Raw genomic sequence first — 18,507 nt, forward strand, 5'->3', positions numbered from 1 at the left:
GGATCCGTCATTTTTGTACGTTTGTAAATGGACCTCGTCTCCCACTATCCCAAAGCTGGACTTGCTTCGCCTGCAGAGCTGCACACCCGAAGGACTCATAATTATCCCACTTTCAGTTACCTACACTACCAGACTCTGGTAGGTATTGCTACACAGACCAGAGCTTTACAGACTAAAGCAACTGATCTATTTATTTACAACTAAATAGTAACAGAAAGCACAAAATCAGCAAATACTAAAAATACAGTGTACATATAAACATACATACAACAACAACTTGCATTTTCTCCAACATTCCATTTGCCTTTCTAATCACTTGCTGTACCTGCATACTAATGTCATTTATTGCAAGGGAAATGGAATATAAAAGTAGAGATGTTTTGCTACAGTTGTATTGGTGAGACCACATCCAGAATACTGTGTGCAGTTTTGGTCTCCTTATTTAAGAAAGGACATAATTGCTTTAGAGGCAGTTCAGAGAAGATTCACTTGACTGATTCCTGGGATGAGGGGGTTATCTTATGAGGAAAGGTTGGACAAGTTGGGCCTGTATACGCTGAAGTTTAGAAGAATGAGAGGTGATCTTATTGTAACATATAAGATCCTGAGAGGACTAGAGGGGGTAGATGCTGAGAGGATGTTTCCCCTTGTGGGAGAGACTAGAACTAGGGGCCACAGTTTAAAAATAAGGGGTCTCCCATTTAAGAAGGAGATGAGGAGAAATTTTTTCTCTGAGGGTCGTAAGTCTGGGGAACTCCCTTCCCCAGAGAGCGGTGGAGGCTGGGTCACTGAATATTTTTAAGGCTGAGTTAGATGGATTCCTGATTAACAAGGGGGTCAAAGGTTATAGTAGGTAGACGGGAAAGTAGGGTTGAGGTCACAATCAGATCAGCCACGATCTTATCAAATGGCAGAGCAGGCTCGAGGGGCCGAATGGCCGCCTACTGCTCTTAATTCATATGCATGTATATAGCGTCTTTAATGTAGGAAAACGACCCAAGGCGCTTCACAGCAGCGATTATCAAACAAAATTTGACACCGAGCCATATAAGGAGATATTAGGACAGGTGACCTAAAGCTTGGTCAAAAAGGTAGGTTTTAAGGTGTGTCTTGAGAGGGGGAGAGGTTAAGGGAGGGAATTCCAGACCTTAGGGCCCAGGCAGCTGATAGCACGGCTGCCAATTGTGGAGCGATTAAAATTGGGGATGTGCAAGAGGCCAGAATTGGAGGAGCGCAGAGATCTCGGAGATACAATGATAAGGTCTGTAACGGGTCAGCTACCTTTTATAAGAATGTCTTCCAATTAGTTATGAGAAGCTATCTAGACTCCATAAGAAGAATCTGGTTTCTAGCATGGCAGACTCATAGGGGGAGTTTTAACCCCCTGTGGGTTTGGGGGGGGTGGCGGGCGACTAATCTGCTTTCCAGAGGCGGGTCCGTCATTTATACATTTTAATGAGGCTGTGCGCCTCAGATTTTTACAGGCTTTCAGGTTTCCCAGGGCTCAGGAAACCTGGCAGCTGAAGGGAGGCAAGAAAGGCTGGATCCAGCACTGCTTGTGGGCCCAGAGAAGCAGGAGTGCTTCCCCCACGGCCCAACAAGCCTCCCTGCTTCCCTCCCCCTCGATTGGACCCCCCCCCCCATATTTACGGGTTTCCCAGCCGCTGCACCCCCCTGTAAATGTCGGGGCTATAGTGTTGAGTAATTCATGCAGGAACCTGTATAGAGATATCAGGTGAGGACAGGACAGGGCTCAGACCTCCTGCTTTCGACGGTCAAGCCTGCCGACACTTATTACCGAGGCTCACGACAAGAGCCATCTACTGCGGACTCCTACGGATCTGTAACCCAACAAAAGAGCCAGAGGGGAATGAGAATTTTTTTACGCAGAGAGTTGCAATGATCTGGAATGCGATGCCTGAAAGGGCGGTCGAAGCAGATTCAATAGTAACTTTCAAAAGGGAATTGGATAAATACTTGAAGGAGAGGAAATTTAAGGGCTATGGGGAAAGAGCAGGGGAATGGGACTAATTGGATAGCTCTTTCAAAGAGCTGGCACAGGCTCGGTGGGCCGAATGGCCTCCATCTGTTCTATATGATTCTAAGATGTCAGCCCCTTCAAGTGAGGAAGGGAAGAAAAGTTTGACCAGTGATGATCAGATGAGGTAGCTGGGGCTGAGATCCGAGCTCTCAGCCCTAACTGCGGACCATTCCCCGCCTGTTGTTTCTGTATCACTGACGTGCTGTGCATGTGAAGTGGCTGTGTGTGTACTGAGTTTTCTCTTTTTTTAAAACAGGTGCAGCATTACTACGTGAAGAGTATGCTCAGTCGAAAGGTGAGTGCTTGTTGATGGCCACTGTTAGAGTCAGGAGTGCAGATTTTCACACATCTCTTTAGTCTTGCTAAGGTCTGAGCAGAACTGGCACGATTTTAGAATGTCTTACTTTCACCCATGGCTAGGTTAGCTCATCTCAGCCAGCTGGATATAAGGAAGCTGTTTGAAACGGTTTTGAGCAGTGTCAGTCCAGTCCTGGTGGGGAAGGGCCTCAGCACAGAAAGGCTCCTAAATTGGCACAACATTGGTAATCTCACTCGGAGAGCCTGTAGACATGTGGTCATGAGGGCAAATGTTACACTGGTGCTGGAGGGGGGTCACCTTTTTGAGGTTAAGGCTGAGATATATTATTTGGGTTGGAGTAGAAGAAGTTTTACTCTCTGAACCATCGTGTACCTGCCCTGGGATGGGACAGTGTAAAGGGGTCTTTACTCTGTATCTAACCTGTGTTGTACCTGCCCTGGGAGTGTTTGATGGGACAGTGTAAAGGGAGCTTTATTCTGTATCTAACCCGTGCTGTACCTGCCCTGGGAGTGTTTGATAGGACAGTATAGAGGGAGCTTTACTTTGTATCTAACCCGTGCTGTACCTGTGAAAAATCACTGCCACCTTTGCGTACATAACATGAACTTCAAAGTAATCTCTGAGCACGGCATTTGATGAATTGACCCTACAGAGAGTACAGATTAGAGCCAGGGCCACATCATTGTACTGCCAGTTCTCTAAACCTTCGAGTGCAGGATCATTGAATGTAGCCCTGTATGTGGTAAACTTTGAGATGGTTGTGAGAGAGATGATGGGGTGTTTATTTAAATACAGACCTTGTTTGTTTATTGTCTGTGTGTGTGATAGAGTGAGTGTACCACAGATACATTACTGGCTTCCCTTCATTCTGCAGCTCTTTGGGTTTGTGGAAAAGTACCAGGTTTCAGCTTCAAAACCAAACGATGCGCAGAATCAGAAAGGATCCAAGACAGCAGCTCTTGAGAATTTCCTTCACACACTCAATGAGAAATCCAGTGGACAAGGTCAGTGTGTAACCTTGGAGTGTCTGGTTGTGGTGTGGTGCACAAATCTCCACAGGAGACTTGAGTAGTAGTTTGTTACACTTCACAGACACAGTAGGCCAAGGGAACGAGTTGGGTGGCTGTAAATGAAATTTGATTAGATGCCATTGACTGTTCATAATTTACCAATGGCCGTTTTTATGAATGAACTCAGCCAATAGAAAGTGGATCTTATTGTCTGGTTAAGATCACATAGCACCAGCATTATATGCAGAATGTCCGTTCACTTGTGAACAAGGCCCTTGCCATCTCTGAGCTTATTGTGGATGATTGCATCGACATCATGGCCTTGACGGAAACTAGGCTCACGGGTGATGACACATTGCCCCTTACTGAAGCTTCCCTGACTGGCTATACCTTCCACCACCTACCCTGCCCAGACCACCACAATGGTGGTGTGGCCCTTATCACCAAATCACACCTTAGTCTGTCCCCCTACTCCTCGGGCACCTTCTCCTCCTTTGAGAATCTCCCCCTGTTCTACCCCTCTTGCCTCTCCCTGAAAATCATCGTCCCCTACCGTCCACCTAAGTACCACGCCAAGTTTCTCACCAAGATATCTTCACTGCTTTCCTTCCACAACCTCTGCACTGAGCGACTTTTCATCCTCGGTGATTTCAACCTCCATCTCAACTCACCTTGCGTGCTCTCCTCTGATTTCACTGCCCTTCTGTCCTCCCTCCATATAAACTCTCCTACCCATATTCACGGCCATCCCCTCGATCTTGCCACCTCATGTGACACCTCTATTCATAGAATGATACAGCACAGAAGGAGGCCATTAGGCCCATCGTGCCTGTGCCGGCTCTTTGAAAGATCTATCCAATTAGATCCACTTCCATGCCTTTTCCCTGCAAATTTTTCCCCTTCAAGTATTTATCCAATTCCCTTTTTGAAAATTATTATTGAATCTGCTTCCACCACCCTTTCAGGCAGCGCATTCCAGATCATAACAACTTGCTGTGTAAAAAAATTTCTCCTTGTCTTGCCTCTGGTTCTTTTGTCAATTATCTTAAATCTGTGTCCTCTGGTTACTGACCTTCCTGCCACTGGAAACAGTTTCTCCTTATTTACTCTATCAAAACCCTTCATGATTTTGAACATCTCTATTAAATCTCCCCTTAACCTTTTCTGCTCCAGTCTCCATGTAATTGAAGTCCCTCATCCCTGGTACCATTCTGGTAAATCTCCTCTGCACCCTCTCTAAGGCCTTGACATCCTTCCTAAAATGTTGTGCCCAGAATTGAACACAATACTCCAGCTGGGGCCTAGCCACTGCTTTATAAAGGGCTAGCATAATTTCCTTGTCATCGTCTCAATCACAGACAAGGCCATCTTTGATCACTTCCTTGTATCCCTCACCATTCACATCCCTTTCCAACCCCATTCCCTTCTGTGTCCTCTCCTGGAAAAAATTCTCACCCAAGTCACTTACAACATCTCTTTCAAATTCCCAACTGTCTAGCCTTTGCCCCTCCATTCACCATAATACTTCTGCAGCTACCAATCTACTCAATCACTCTCGCCTCTCCTTAAAATCCTTGTTCTCTTCCGCCCACCATTACTCTCTCTCACACTGGTCATTCCCCCTGGGACGGCCCCCATCTCCGCTCCCTTATGTCCAAGGGATGCAGATTTGAATGAATATGATGGACAACTGGTTTAGCCATTTATCGCCAGATCTGGCTGGACCACATAAAGCACTGTCGGGTCCTGCTCTCCTCTGCCAATACTGCTCACTATTCCAGAATCATCCTGGAATGCAAAGATAACCCCCAGTTTCTATTCTCCACAATAAACCATCTTAAACCTCTCTCTCCTGCTTCTTCAACCCTTACCACCAACAACAAGTGCGAGGAGCTCATGGACTTCTTTGTCACTAAGATTGAGACCATTCTTTCAGCTGCCTCTGCTGCTTCCCTCCCTTGCCCTAGCCCTGCACTCACATCTTTCTCTAGTTTCTCTCCTATCCCCCCTCATGCCCTCTCCAAGCTCATCTTGTCCATGAGACCCACGTTCTGCTCTCTCGACCCTATTCCCACTAAACTACTGACCATCCAACTTCCCTTCCTGACCCCGATACTAGCTGATATTGTAAATGGTTCCCTCTCCTCTGGTATTGTCCCCCACCCCTTCACATCTGCCATCATCACTCTTCTTCAAAACCCCACCTTTGACCTCTTTGTCCTTGTAAACTACCACCCCATCTCCAACCTTCCTTTTCTCTCCAAGGCCCTTTCCCGCAACTCCATGTTTGAATCCCTCCAATCAAGTTTCCACCCCTGCCACAGCAATGAAACGGCTCTAATCACAGTCACAAATGACATCCTATGTGACTGTGAAGATGGTAAACTATCCCTTATCCTTCTCGACCTGTCTGCAGCCTTTGACACGGTTGACCACAGCTCCTCTCATCCATTGTCCAGCTGGGTGGGACTGCCCTCGCCTGGTTCCATTCTTATCTGTCCAGTCATAGCCAGAGAATCACCTGCAATGGCTTTTCTTCCCGCCCCTGCTCTGTTACTTCTGGAATCCCCTAAGGATCTAGGAGATAGAATTTCCACCAATTAAATATGGGGAAGACCAAAGCCATTGTCTTCGGCCCCTGCCACAAACTCTATTCCCTAGCCATCAATTCCGTCCCCCTCCCTGGCCACTATCTCAGGCTGAACCAGACTGTTCACAACCTCTGCGTCCTACTTGTCCCTGAGCTGATCTTCCGCCTATATATCAGCTCCATCAACAAGACCACCTCCCATCTTCCACCCTCCATAAACTTGAGCTCATCCAAAACTCTGCTGCCCGTATCCGAATTCACACCAAGTCCTGTTTACCCATCACCCCTGTGCTGTATGACCTACATTGACTCCCGGTCCATAATGCATGAGAACATAAGAAATAAGAGGAGGAGTAGGCCATACGGCCCCTCCAGTCTGCTCCGCCATTCAATCTGATCATGGCTGATCTTCGACCTCAACTCCACTTTCCTGCCCGATCCCCATTTCCCTTGATTACCCTAGAGTCCAAAAACCTACCTATCTCAGCCTTGAATATACTCAACAACTGAGCATCTACAGTCCTTTGGGGTAGAGAATTCCAAAGATTCACAACCCTCTGAGTGAAGAAATTCCTCCTCATCTCAGTCTTAAACTACCGACCCCTTATCCTGCGACCACGCCCCTTAGTTCTAATGCCTTGGTTTTAAAATTCTCTCCCTTGTGTTCAAATCCCTCCATGGCCTTGTCCCTCCCTTTCTCTGTAACCTCCTCCAGCCCTACAACCCTCCGAGATCTCTGCACTCCTCCACTTCTTGCCTCTTGTGCGTCCCTTTGCCTCACCATTGGCGGCCATGCCTTCAGCCATCTCGGCCCTAAGCTCTGAAATTCCCTCCCTAAACTTCTTCTCTACCTCTCCTCTTTTAAGATGCTCCTTAAAACCTACCTCTTTAACTGAGCTTTTAGTGACCCGTCCTAATATCATCTTCTTTGGATTGGTGTTTGATTACGCCTCTGTGAAGTGTTGGCTAAATCCTTTACCCTTTTAAACAGATTCAAACAGCTAGACAGTAATATGTCTGATAATTCACTTCATTTATTATTGACAAAACATTAACCCTAAACACCCATACAGAGCATGGATTTAATGAGAAACCGTGAAGATGGCTTCTCCAAGCCTGTTTAATCCAACGATGGTAGCAAACAGCCTCTTTCCTAACTAAAAAAAAACACTATCTCTTCTTATACTGTCTGCTTTTATGGTCTGCTTCCTGCTGGATGCAACACCATCTGATGTTCTGTGATCACCCAGTTGTTCGAAACTTTCCAATCAGAGATGAGAGGCCCCATGCCATTTCACACCATACTGTTACTTCCTATCGTTGCCTTTCCCGAGCCATTGCTTTGTTGCAAACATCCTTTGATTCATGCTCCATAGCAACATATTGCACAGTAGGGGTAGTGCTTTAAAAGCCTATGTATTTTACATACGAATTAAGAGCAGGAGTAGGCCATTCAGCCCCCCGAGCCTACTCTGCCATTTGATAAGATCATGGCTGATCTGATTGCAACCTCAACCCTACTTTCCCGTCTACCTACTATAACCTTTGACTCCCTTGTTAATCAGGAATCCATCTAACTCAGCCTTAAACTTACTCACCAATAAACTGCTCAGTTTGGGTTCCGCCAGGACCACTCGGCTCCAGACCACATTACAGCCTTGGTCCAAACATGGACAAAAGAGCTGAATTCCAGAGGTGAGGTGAGAGTGACTGCCCTTGACATCAAGGCAGCATTTGATCGAGTGTGGCACCAAGGAGCCCGAGTAAAATTGAAGTCAATGGGAATCAGGGGGAAAATTCTCCAGTGGCTGGAATCATACCTAGCACAAAGGAAGATGGTAGTGGTTGTTGGAGGCCAATCATCTCAGCCCCAGGGCATTGCTGCAGGAGTTCCTCAGGGCAGTGTCCTCGGCCCAACCATCTTCAGCTGCTTCATCAATGACCTTCCCTCCATCATAAGGTCAGAAATGGGGATGTTTGCTGATGATTGCAGTGTTCAGTTCCATTCAGAACCCCTCAATTAATGAAGCAGTCCAAGCCCGCATGCAGCAAGATCTGGACAACATCCAGGCTTGGGCTGATAAGTGGCAAGTAACATTCGCGCCAGACAAGTGCCAGGCAATGACCATCGCTTTCTGGGGAAGAGAGTTTTTTTTATTCGTTCATGGGATGTGGGCGTCGCTGGCGAGGCCGGCATTTATTGCCCATCCCTAATTGCCCTTGAGAAGGTGGTGGTGAGCCGCCTTGAACCGCTGCAGTCCGTGTGGTGAAGGTTCTCCCACAGTACTGTTAGGAAGGGAGTTCCAGGATTTTGACCCAGCGACGATGAAGGAACGGCGATATATTTCCAAGTCGGGATGGTGTGTGACTTGGAGGGGAACGTGCAGGTGGTCGTGTTCCCACGTGCCTGCTGCTCTTGTCCTTCTAGGTGGTAGAGGTCGCAGGTTTGGGAGGTGCTGTCGAAGAAGCCTTGACGAGTTGCTGCAGTGCATCCTGTGGATGGTACACACTGCAGCCACAGTGCACTGGTGGTGAAGGGAGTGAATGTTTAGGGTGGTGGATGGGGTGCCAATCAAGTGGGCTGCTTTGTCCTGGATGGTGTCGAGCTTCTTGAGTGTTGGAGCTGCACTCATCCAGGCAAGTGGAGAGTATTCCATCACACTCCTGACTGGTGCCTTGTAGATGGTGGAAAGGCTTTGGGGAGTCAGGAGGTGAGTCACTCGCCGCAGAATACCCAGCCTCTGACCTGCTCTTGTAGCCACAGTATTTATATGACTGGTCCAGTTAAGTTTCTGGTCAATGGTGACCCTTAGGATGTTGATGGTGGGGGATTTGGTGATGGTAATGCTGTTGAATGTCAAGGGGAGGTGGTTAGACTCTCTCTTGTTGGAGGTGGTCATTGCCTGGCACTTGTCTGGCGCGAATGTTACTTGCCACTTATCAGCCCAAGCCTGGATGTTGTCCAGATCTTGCTGCATGCGGGCTTGGACTGCTTCATTAATTGAGGGGTTCTGAATGGAACTGAACACTGCAATCATCAGCAAACATCCCCATTTCTGACCTTATGATGGAGGGAAGGTCATTGATGAAGCAGCTGAAGATGGTTGGGCCGAGGACACTGCCCTGAGGAACTCCTGCAGCAATGCCCTGGGACTGAGATGATTGGCCTCCAACAACCACTACCATCTTCCTTTGTGCTAGGTATGATTCCAGCCACTGGAGAATTTTCCCCCTGATTCCCATTGACTTCAATTTTACTAGGGCTCCTTGGTGCCACACTCGATCAAATGCTGCCTTGATGTCAAGGGCAGTCACTCTCACCTCAACTCTGGAATTCAGCTCTTTTGTCCATGTTTGGACCAAGGCTGTAATGTGGTCTGGAGCCGAGTGGTCCTGGCGGAACCCAAACTGAGCAGTTTATTGGTGAGTAAGTGCCGCTTGATAGCACTGTCGACGACACCTTCCATCACTTTGCTGATGATTGAGAGCAGACTGATGGGGCGGTAACTGGCCGGATTGGATTTGTCCTGCTTTTTGTGGACAGGACATACCTGGGCAATTTTCCACATTGTCGGGTAGATGCCAGTGTTGCAGCTGTACTGGAACAGCTTGGCTAGAGGCGCAGCTAGTTCTGGAGCACAAGACTTCAGCACTGCAGCCGGGATGGTGTCAGGGCACATAGCTTTTGCTGTATCCAGTGCACTCAGCCATTTCTTGATATCACATGGAGTGAATTGAATTGGCTGAATACTGGCTTCTGTGATGGTGGGGATATCGGGAGGAGGCTGAGATGGATCATCCACTCAGCACTTCTGGCTGAAGATGGTTGCAAACGCTTCAGCCTTGTCTTTTGCACTCATGTGCTGGACTGCGCCATCATTGAGGATGGGGAAGTTTACAGAGCCTCCTCCTCCCATTAGTTGTTTAATTATCCACCACCATTCACGACTGGATGTGGCAGGACTGCAGAGCTTTGATCTGATCTGTTGGTTGTGGAATCGCTTAGCTCTGTCTATAGCTTGTTCCACAGACTCACGACCCTCTGAAAGAAAAAATTTCTCCTCATCTCCGTCATAAATGAGAGACCCCTTATTTTTAAACTGTGGCCCCTAGTTCTAGTCTCTCCCACAAGGGGAAACATCCTCTCAGCATCTACCCCTCTAGTCCCCTCAGAATCTTTTATGTTTCAATAAGATCACCTCTCATTCTTCCAAACTCCAGTGTATACAGGCCCAACTTGTCCAACCTTTCCTCATAAGATAACCCCCTCATCCCAGGAATCAGTCAAGTGAACCTTCTCTGAACCGCCTCCAAAGCAATTATGTCCTTTCTTAAATAAGGAGACCAAAACTGCACACAGTATTCTGGATGTGGTCTCACCAATGCCCTGTACAACTGAAGCAAAACATCTCTACTTTTATATTCCATTCCCCTTGCAATAAATGACAACATTCCATTTGCCTTCTTGATCACTTGCTGTACCTGCATACTAACTTTTTGTGATTCATGTACTAGGACATCCAGATCCCTCTGTACCTCAGAGTTCTGCAATCTCTCTCCATTTAAATAATATACTGCTTTTCTAATCCTCCTGCCAAAGTGGACAAGTTCACATTTTCCCACATTATACTCCTGCCAAATTTTTGCCCACTCACTTAACCTATCTATATCCCTTTGCAGACTCCTTATGTCCTCTTCACAACTTACTTTCCTACCTACCTACCTTTGTGTCATCAGCAAATTTGGCAACTATACATTTGGTCCCTTCATCCAAGTCATTGATATAGATTGTGAATAGTTGAGGCCCAAGCACTGATCCCTGTGGCACTCCACTCGTTACATCTTGCTAACCTGAAAATGACTCATTTATGCCTACTCTCTGTTTCCTGTTAGCTAACCAATCCTATATCCATGCTAATATGTTACCCCCTACACCATGAGCTCTTATTTTGTGTAGTGGCACCTTGATAAAAGCCTTCTGGAAATCCAAGTACACCACATCCACAGAATCCCCTTTATCCACGTTGCTTGTTACTTCCTCAAAGAACTCTAATAAATTAGTCAAACACGATTTCCCTTTCACAAAGCCGTGTCGACTCTGCCTGATTGCATTGAGATTTTCTAAGTGCCCTGCTATAACCTCCTTAATAGATTCTAGCATTTTCCCTATGACAGATGTTAAGCTAACTGGCCTGTCGTTTCCTGCTTTCTGTCTCTCTCCTTTCTTGAATAAAGGAGTTACATTCGCTATTTTCCAATCTGATGGGACCCTTCCAGAATCTAGGGAATTTTGGAAAATTAATACCAATGCATCTACCATCTCTGCAGCCACTTCTTTTAAGACCCTAGGATGCAGTCAGTCAGGAACTGGGACTTGTCAGCTTTTAGTTCTAATATTTTTTTCAGAACCCTTTCCCTGGTGATTGTAAATGTTTTAAGTTCCTCCCTCCTTTTCACCTCTTGATTCACAATTATTTCTGGCATGTTATTTGTATCCTCTACAGTGAAGATGGATGCAAAATATCTGTTCAATTCATCCGCCATTTCCTTATTCTCCATTATTAATTCCCCAGACTCACTCTTTAGAGGACCAACACTCACTTTATTTACTCTTTTCCTTTTTAAATACCTGTAGAAACTCTTACTATCTGTTTTTATATCTCTAGCTAGCTTTCTCTCGTACTCTAATTTCTCTCTCATTATTCTTTTAGTCATTCTTTGCTTTTTTTCTGTCCAAATCTTCTGACCTGCCACTAATCTTCGCGGAGTTGTATGCTTTTTCTTTCAATTTGATACTATCTTTAACTTCCTTAGTTAGCCACGGATGGTACTTCCTTCCCCGAGATTCTTTCTCACTGGAATGATTATCATTTCCCTTATTGCTACCTTGCTCTCTTGCCTTATCTTCTTTCTTTAATTTATCACATCTTCCCTTACTTGATTCCTCACCCCCATTATTTAGTTTAAAGCCTTCTCTACTGCCCTAGTTATATGATTCGCCAGAACACTGGCCCCAGCACGGTTCAGATGAAGCCCGTCCCAATGGTACAGCTCCCACTTTCTCCAGTACTGGTGCCAGTGCCCCATGAATCGAAACCCATTTCTCCCACACCAATCTTTGAGCCACAAATTTAACTCTATAATCTTATTTACCCTGTGCCAATTTGCTCGTGGCTCAGGTAATAATCCAGAGGTTATTACCTTTGAGGTTCTGCTTTTTAGTTTGGCCCCTAGCTGCTCATACCCCCTAAACAGAACCTTTTCCCTCGTCCCACCTATGTCGTTCGTACCTGGACCACAACAACTGGATCCTCCCCCTCCCACTGCAAGTTCCTCTCCAGCCAGAGCAGATGTCCCGAACTCTGGCACTGAGCAGGCAACACAGCCTTCTGGACTCTCGTTCTCGGCTGCAGAGAACTGTGTCTGTCCCCCTGACTATACTGTCCCCTACTACCACTACATTCCTACTAACTCCCCCTGCTTGAATGGCTTCCTGTACCATGGTGCCATGGTCAGTTTGCTCATCTACCCTGCAGCCCCCGCTTTCACCCATACAGGCTACAAGCACCTCAAACCTGTTGGACAATTGCAAAGACTGAGGCTCCTCCACTTCTACTTTCTCGACCCTCGTATCTGCCTCGCTCTCAGTCACACCCTCCTGTCCCTGACCACTGACCAATTTAGACGATCTTACCCTAAGGGGTGTGACCGCCTCCTGGAACCGAATGTGCAAGTATTTTTCCCCCTGCCTGACGTGTCGTAGTGTCTGCAGCTCAGCCTCCAGCTCAATGACGCTGAGCCGAAGCTCCTCAATCCTAACAACCCTTTAAGCTCAATATTGTCCACCTAGCTTATTTATTTAATAATCTATACGTGCCTATCCATACAGTACAATGCCTTCGGCCCTGAAACGCATCCTCTCCAATGTTATCAGCATCATTGAGGGCAAAAGATGGGGTTTATGAGAACACAGTTTAAACCAATTCTGTCTTCATTACTGTTCGTTTTTTTTTTAGAAATAAAAGTAATGTAAAAACATCTATATTCTTACATGAAGTACCTTGGGACATTTTCCTACATTAAAGACGCTATCTGGATGCAAGTTGTTGTTGCTTTGTAAGGGTTACGTTGGTATCAGTAGCCTAGGGATAAAGTGTGGACATTGTGTGAGCGAACAGTCTACCTACTCCAGGGTCAGATCGTCTGTGACCCTCACTGTTCACAGCCACACACAAAGATGGTCACTTAGTTTTGGTTGTGGACAGTGCCATGGGCCTGCGGAAATGACCCCAGCTCCGGTCAGTGTCTTCAGAATAGGAGTAGAGCAAACTGGAAGAAAAATCAGATTGGTGGAGGCGACAGGCAAAAATAAAATGGGGAAGGGAAAGAAAAAAATTGTCAGTTACGATTTTTCTTGAGTATTGTAAGATATTTCTATAAATTTCTGGAGTTTATATCTGCCCGTTCCGGGTGGGTGGGCCAAGGTGCTGAGGTTCCTGTCTGTTTTCACCAGATTTTCATTTTGCTTATGTTACAGTTACACCCCATGATCAGGGAGAGGCACTAGAGAAGCAGCAGCCTGTCATGGTGTCGCCGATGATGCATATTGAGGCGTTTCTCTTTGCCCTTACGAACACCAACAAGGATGGACGAGTGGTCATTCAGAGACAAGGTGGGAATGAGTGTCCGAGCCATGTAAAAATTCCAGATCTTTCAGTAGTTCAGTTTATTTTGGTGGGGGGAGAAAACGCAAGCACATTATTCGCTCTTTGCTGTTCAGTTACTTTTTCCTCAACTCGTTCTTCCTCTGCTGCAGTTCAGAGCTCGTCCTCTGAATGTCCCTCCGCCAAAATCGGTGCCTTCAGTGCACTACTGTCTTGCCCACCCTGTTCCATCTTCATATCTTTTTGACCAATCCTACCACTCTACTGATGATTCCATTCTGCAATCCAGCCTCCCTTGAGATTACTCACTCTGCCTGCCCTCCATTCCCCTTGCAGTGCAGTCACCCAATGACTGCACCCTGATCATCTCCATACCCTTAGATAACGAATGAAAATACTTCTACCAGCTCTTCTGTGAGGACAGTTTCTTCATATCTCCAAGTTCAAGTGATGACTCCGCCCTGAGTCCTTTTGTTTTATTGGTACACTTGGTCTCACTGTCTCCACTGATCTGAAATCCCATCTCCTCCATTGCTTAAGCTGCCTCCACGAACCTCCCGTTTTGTGCCATATGCTTTCTCCGTGTCAACAGATCTTCGCTCTGTAAAGCCCAAGTTCATCCAAGACTTCAGTACTGCTGCTGTATCTGTGGAGGCTCCTCTAACATCTCCCACACCACTGGACGGGATACAGGAAAAACGATTGAGGATCCGTTTCTCACTCCAATCTCACTCATCATAATCTTTCCTTTCTTCTCTATCTCTTTTTTCTCTCTCTTTATCTCGCTCTCTATCTCTTTATCTCCCTCTTTCTCACTCATATTAGTACTGCTATAATCTTTGATCTCTGAACTCTTCTCTCTTGCTCTTCCTTGGTTTGACATACTCCACATCTTGCTGTGTACAAGATATCTGCCATATTTGTCTGTACAACAACTGTCAATGCACTTCACAGCATTCCCTTGTACGTGAAGTACTTGGATACATTTCTGAGGTGCTGTTTAAATGCAAGGCTTCCAAGTCTTGATTAACCATTGGAGGACCATGCCTGCACTCTACTGTTTCATCCTCTGTTTCTCCACGCTTCAGTCTCCTAATTTTCCATTGCTGAGGACATTCCCCCATCATAACAAGGGCAGGAAAATACTCACCATATCCATCAACACCTGAGAGAGAAAAGCCAAGTTTTGGGTGGGGATCTTCAACAGAACCAAATGACAGGTGTGGAGGAGCAAACCAGTGTCTTGAACTGATTGGTGCAGAGTATTGTTTTGAGCTGGGAGTATGTTTAAACTCTCCTCTGTCTGTCCTGCAGGTACCGTGTCCCAGAGCAGCCTGAAGTTCCTGCTGCTGAACCCGGCAGTCCACTTTGCCGAGGTTGTGAAGGAGTGTCGAGCAGTGGTCATCGCTGGAGGCACAATGCAGCCGGTAAGGGGTTCCTGGCGCTGCTTAAAGCTGGCTGCATGCGTGATGCTTCAACTAGGGAGACTGCCGACTCCCTGATTCATTCTCTCTTTCCTGATTAGTTCCATCTGCGTGAATTGCATCAAATTAATTTCACGCCCCTCACCATGTAAATACAGTTATTCTCAGCCCCTCACCGTGTAGATATAGTTACCCTCGGCACTTCCGGGGTACGGAGGGGGGAATCATTCCGAGTTCCGGCTCCTGATCAATGTCCAGTGATTCCTGCCAGTAATTGTGTGTGTGTGTGTGTGTGTGTGTGTGTGTATTAGAGTTGCCAACTCTGGTTGGAGGCATTCCTGGAGGTTTGATCACCTGACATTCTGACCATGTGATGCCTGATCATGTGACATTTGATCACATGACTTGTATAAATGTTACTGCATTTACCGTGTAAAGGTCGGGTCCCCGTATTGAGTATTTTTGCTCGTGGTTTCGTCCCAGCAGCTGTTGTGCGAGAAATTCCAAGAACCAGGAGATCACCCGTGAGCAGAGGGGAAACGGAGGGCGGAAGAAGAGAGGTAACCGTGGAATTCCCCCCATTTCAGGCCCTCACATTTCGGAGACCCCTCCACCCCCGATTGCCGAGACTCCCCGATACTGTTAGCTGCTGAGCTTATGACTGTCCTACTGGCTTTTCAGCTTTATTTTTCCGCCGTGTGGGTCCTGGCCAGAAATTCACTCACTTGGGCCGAAGTTCATTTCTCCACCACTTCTGGATCTTATAGTCATCTCCAACTTCGCCACCGTTCGATTCTACACACATCCTGGCTCTTCATTCCCAGGGAAATACTCCAGCAACACGCCCTCTGATACTCTACCCTTCAAACTCTGGACTCACTCACCCTCCACACCTGTCTCCAAACCTGAAGATCAGTTCGTCGAAGCTCCAAACTGACTCCACCCTATCTACATCAACTTTATCCCACCACGGGACCTCTGACTTAACCTTGGACTCCCTCCTATTGTCTCCTGTTTATTACCCGTTTATTACCAGGACATATCTATCCCAATCTGTCTATGTAATTACACCTATATAAGTTGAGTTTCCCTGTGTCCATTCACATGCAGATTTTAGCTTCCGCTCTGGATCCGAGCGCATCATTTCTATTTCCCTTTTCTCTTTTTACTTTTCCTAGGCCCCTCTCTCCAGTCGTCATGCCTCCTTTCATTTCTCCCCTCTCAAGTACTCTGCCCTCCCCCCAAGTCCCTACCCCAACCCTTCAGCACTCTTCGACCTTCCTACTCTCCTGCCACTATCCCAGGCTTGACTCCCTCTTAGATAAGTCTACAGCTTCCCTCTGTGCCTCTCTTGGCACCCACCGAAGGGCCCATCAAGGTACTCGCCACTGCCTCCTTATAAGCAGCAACACCAACTGCCCCATCCTACAATCTCACCAGCCTTACCGCCCAGCACGCCCGCTGGGGCCTAGTCTTGCCAATCATCTTCCCATCCCACTAACCCCTTCCAGCGCTCACCCTGTGGACTCTGCCAGTGGATCAGCTATCGCCACCCCTCTCCACACCTCCCTCCAGAATATCCGTTCGCTTGTGAACCAGGCCCTTGCCATCCATGAGCTTATTGTGGATGATTGCATCGACATCATGGCCTTGACAGGTGATGACACCTTCCCCCTTAATGAAGCCTCTGCACCTGGCTATTTCTTCCACCACTTGCCCTGTCCAGACTGCCACGGTGGTGGTGTGGTTCTTATCACCAAATCACACCTTGGTCTGTCCCCCTATTCCTTTGGCACCTTCTCATCTTTTGAACATCTCACCTTGTTCCATCCCACTCACTTCTCCAATAAAATCCTCGTTCTCTACCACCCAACCAAGTACCACGTCAAGTTTCTCACCGAGATATCTTCACTGCTTTCCTCCCTCAGTCTCTGCTCTGAGTGACTCCTCGTCTTTAGTGATTTCAACCTCCACTCAACTCACCGTGCTCTCTCTCCTCTGAGTTCACTGCCCTCCTATCCTCTCTTAATCTCTCCCTCCATATAAACTCCCCTACCCATATTCACGACCACCCCCTCGACCTTGCCATCTCACGTGGCCTCTCTACTCCCATGATATCAATCACAGAAAAGGCCATCTCTGATCACTTCCTTGTATCCCTCTCCACCCACATCCCCCTCTCTCCTCCCAACCCCACTTCCTTCTGTGTCCGCCCCTGGAAAAACTCCCCCCACCCACCCCCCCCCCCCCCCCCCCGCCTCCCCAAAGTCACTTGCAACGGCACTTTCAAATTCCCAATTGCCCAGCCTTTGGCCCTCCGTTCACCACGACATTTCTGCAGCTACCGATCTGCTCAATTACACCCTCATTTCCACCTTTGGTGCCCTTGTCCCCATTAAAACCACTACTCTCTCTCTCCTTGGTTGATCCTCCTGGTATTGACCTCATCTCTGCTAGCTTAAGTCCAAGTGATGCAGACTTGAACGTATATGACGCATAACTGGTTTAGCCATTCATCGCCAGATCTGGCTGGACCACATAAAGCACTATCTGGTCCTGCTCTCTGTCAAAACTGCTCACTATTCCAGGGTCATCCTGGAATGCAAAGATAACCCCCGGCTTCTCTTCACTACAAATCGTTTTCTTAAAACTTCTCTCCCCTGCCTCCTCCACCCTCCCCTCCAACAGCAAGTGCGAGGAGCTCATGGACTTCTTTGTCACTAAGATTGAGACCATCCATTCAGCTGCCTCTGCTGCTTCCCTCCCTTCCCCTAGCCCACTGAGCCAAACTTCCCCTAAGGTTTCCCTCGGCCCTAGCCCTGAACTCACATCTTTCTCTAGTTTCTCTCCTATCTCCCCTCATGCCCTCTCTGAACTCATCTTGGCCATGAGATCCACCTCCTGCTCCCTCGACCCTATTCCCAACAAATGGCTGACCACCCAACTTCCCTTCCTCGCCCCCATTTTAGCTGATATTGTTAACGGTTCCCTCTCCACAGATACTGACACCCTCCCCATCAAATCTGCCGTCATCACTCCCCTCCTCAGAAAACCCACCCATGACCCCTCTGTCCTTGCAAACTCTCGCCCCATCTCCAACCTCCCTTTCCTCTCCAAAGTCCTTGAATGTTTTGTTGCTTCCCAAATCTGTGCCCTTCTTTCCCGCAACTCCATGTTTGAATCCCTCCAAACAGGTTACCGCCTCTGCCACAGTACTGAAACGGCCCTTATCAAAGTTACAAATACCATCCCCTGTGACTGTGGTAAACTATCCCTCCTCATCCTTCTCGACCTGTCTGCTGCCTTTGACATGCTTGACCACACCATCCTCCTCCAACGCCTCTGCTGTCGTCCAGCTGGGAGGGACTGCGCTCACCTATTTCCATTCTTATCTATGCAGTCTTAGCCAGAGAATCGCCTGCAATGACTTCTCTTCCTGCTCCCGCACCATTACCTCTG

General features: G+C 47.3%; 1 protein-coding gene across 1 annotated transcript in view; it reads left to right on the forward strand.

Moving 5' to 3' along the window:
- ddx11 (DEAD/H (Asp-Glu-Ala-Asp/His) box helicase 11) overlaps positions 1–18,507 on the forward strand; it is a 99,468-nt gene that overhangs the window by 55,625 nt on the left and 25,336 nt on the right. The window contains exons 15-18 of the mRNA XM_067999940.1: positions 2,298–2,336; positions 3,235–3,364; positions 13,498–13,632; positions 14,939–15,051. Coding sequence (XP_067856041.1) covers positions 2,298–2,336; positions 3,235–3,364; positions 13,498–13,632; positions 14,939–15,051 — 417 coding nt within the window. The remainder of the gene's footprint in view (positions 1–2,297; positions 2,337–3,234; positions 3,365–13,497; positions 13,633–14,938; positions 15,052–18,507) is intronic.

This window comes from Heptranchias perlo, chromosome 18, assembly GCF_035084215.1.
Source record: "Heptranchias perlo isolate sHepPer1 chromosome 18, sHepPer1.hap1, whole genome shotgun sequence".
Taxonomy (NCBI): Eukaryota; Metazoa; Chordata; class Chondrichthyes; order Hexanchiformes; family Hexanchidae; genus Heptranchias; species Heptranchias perlo.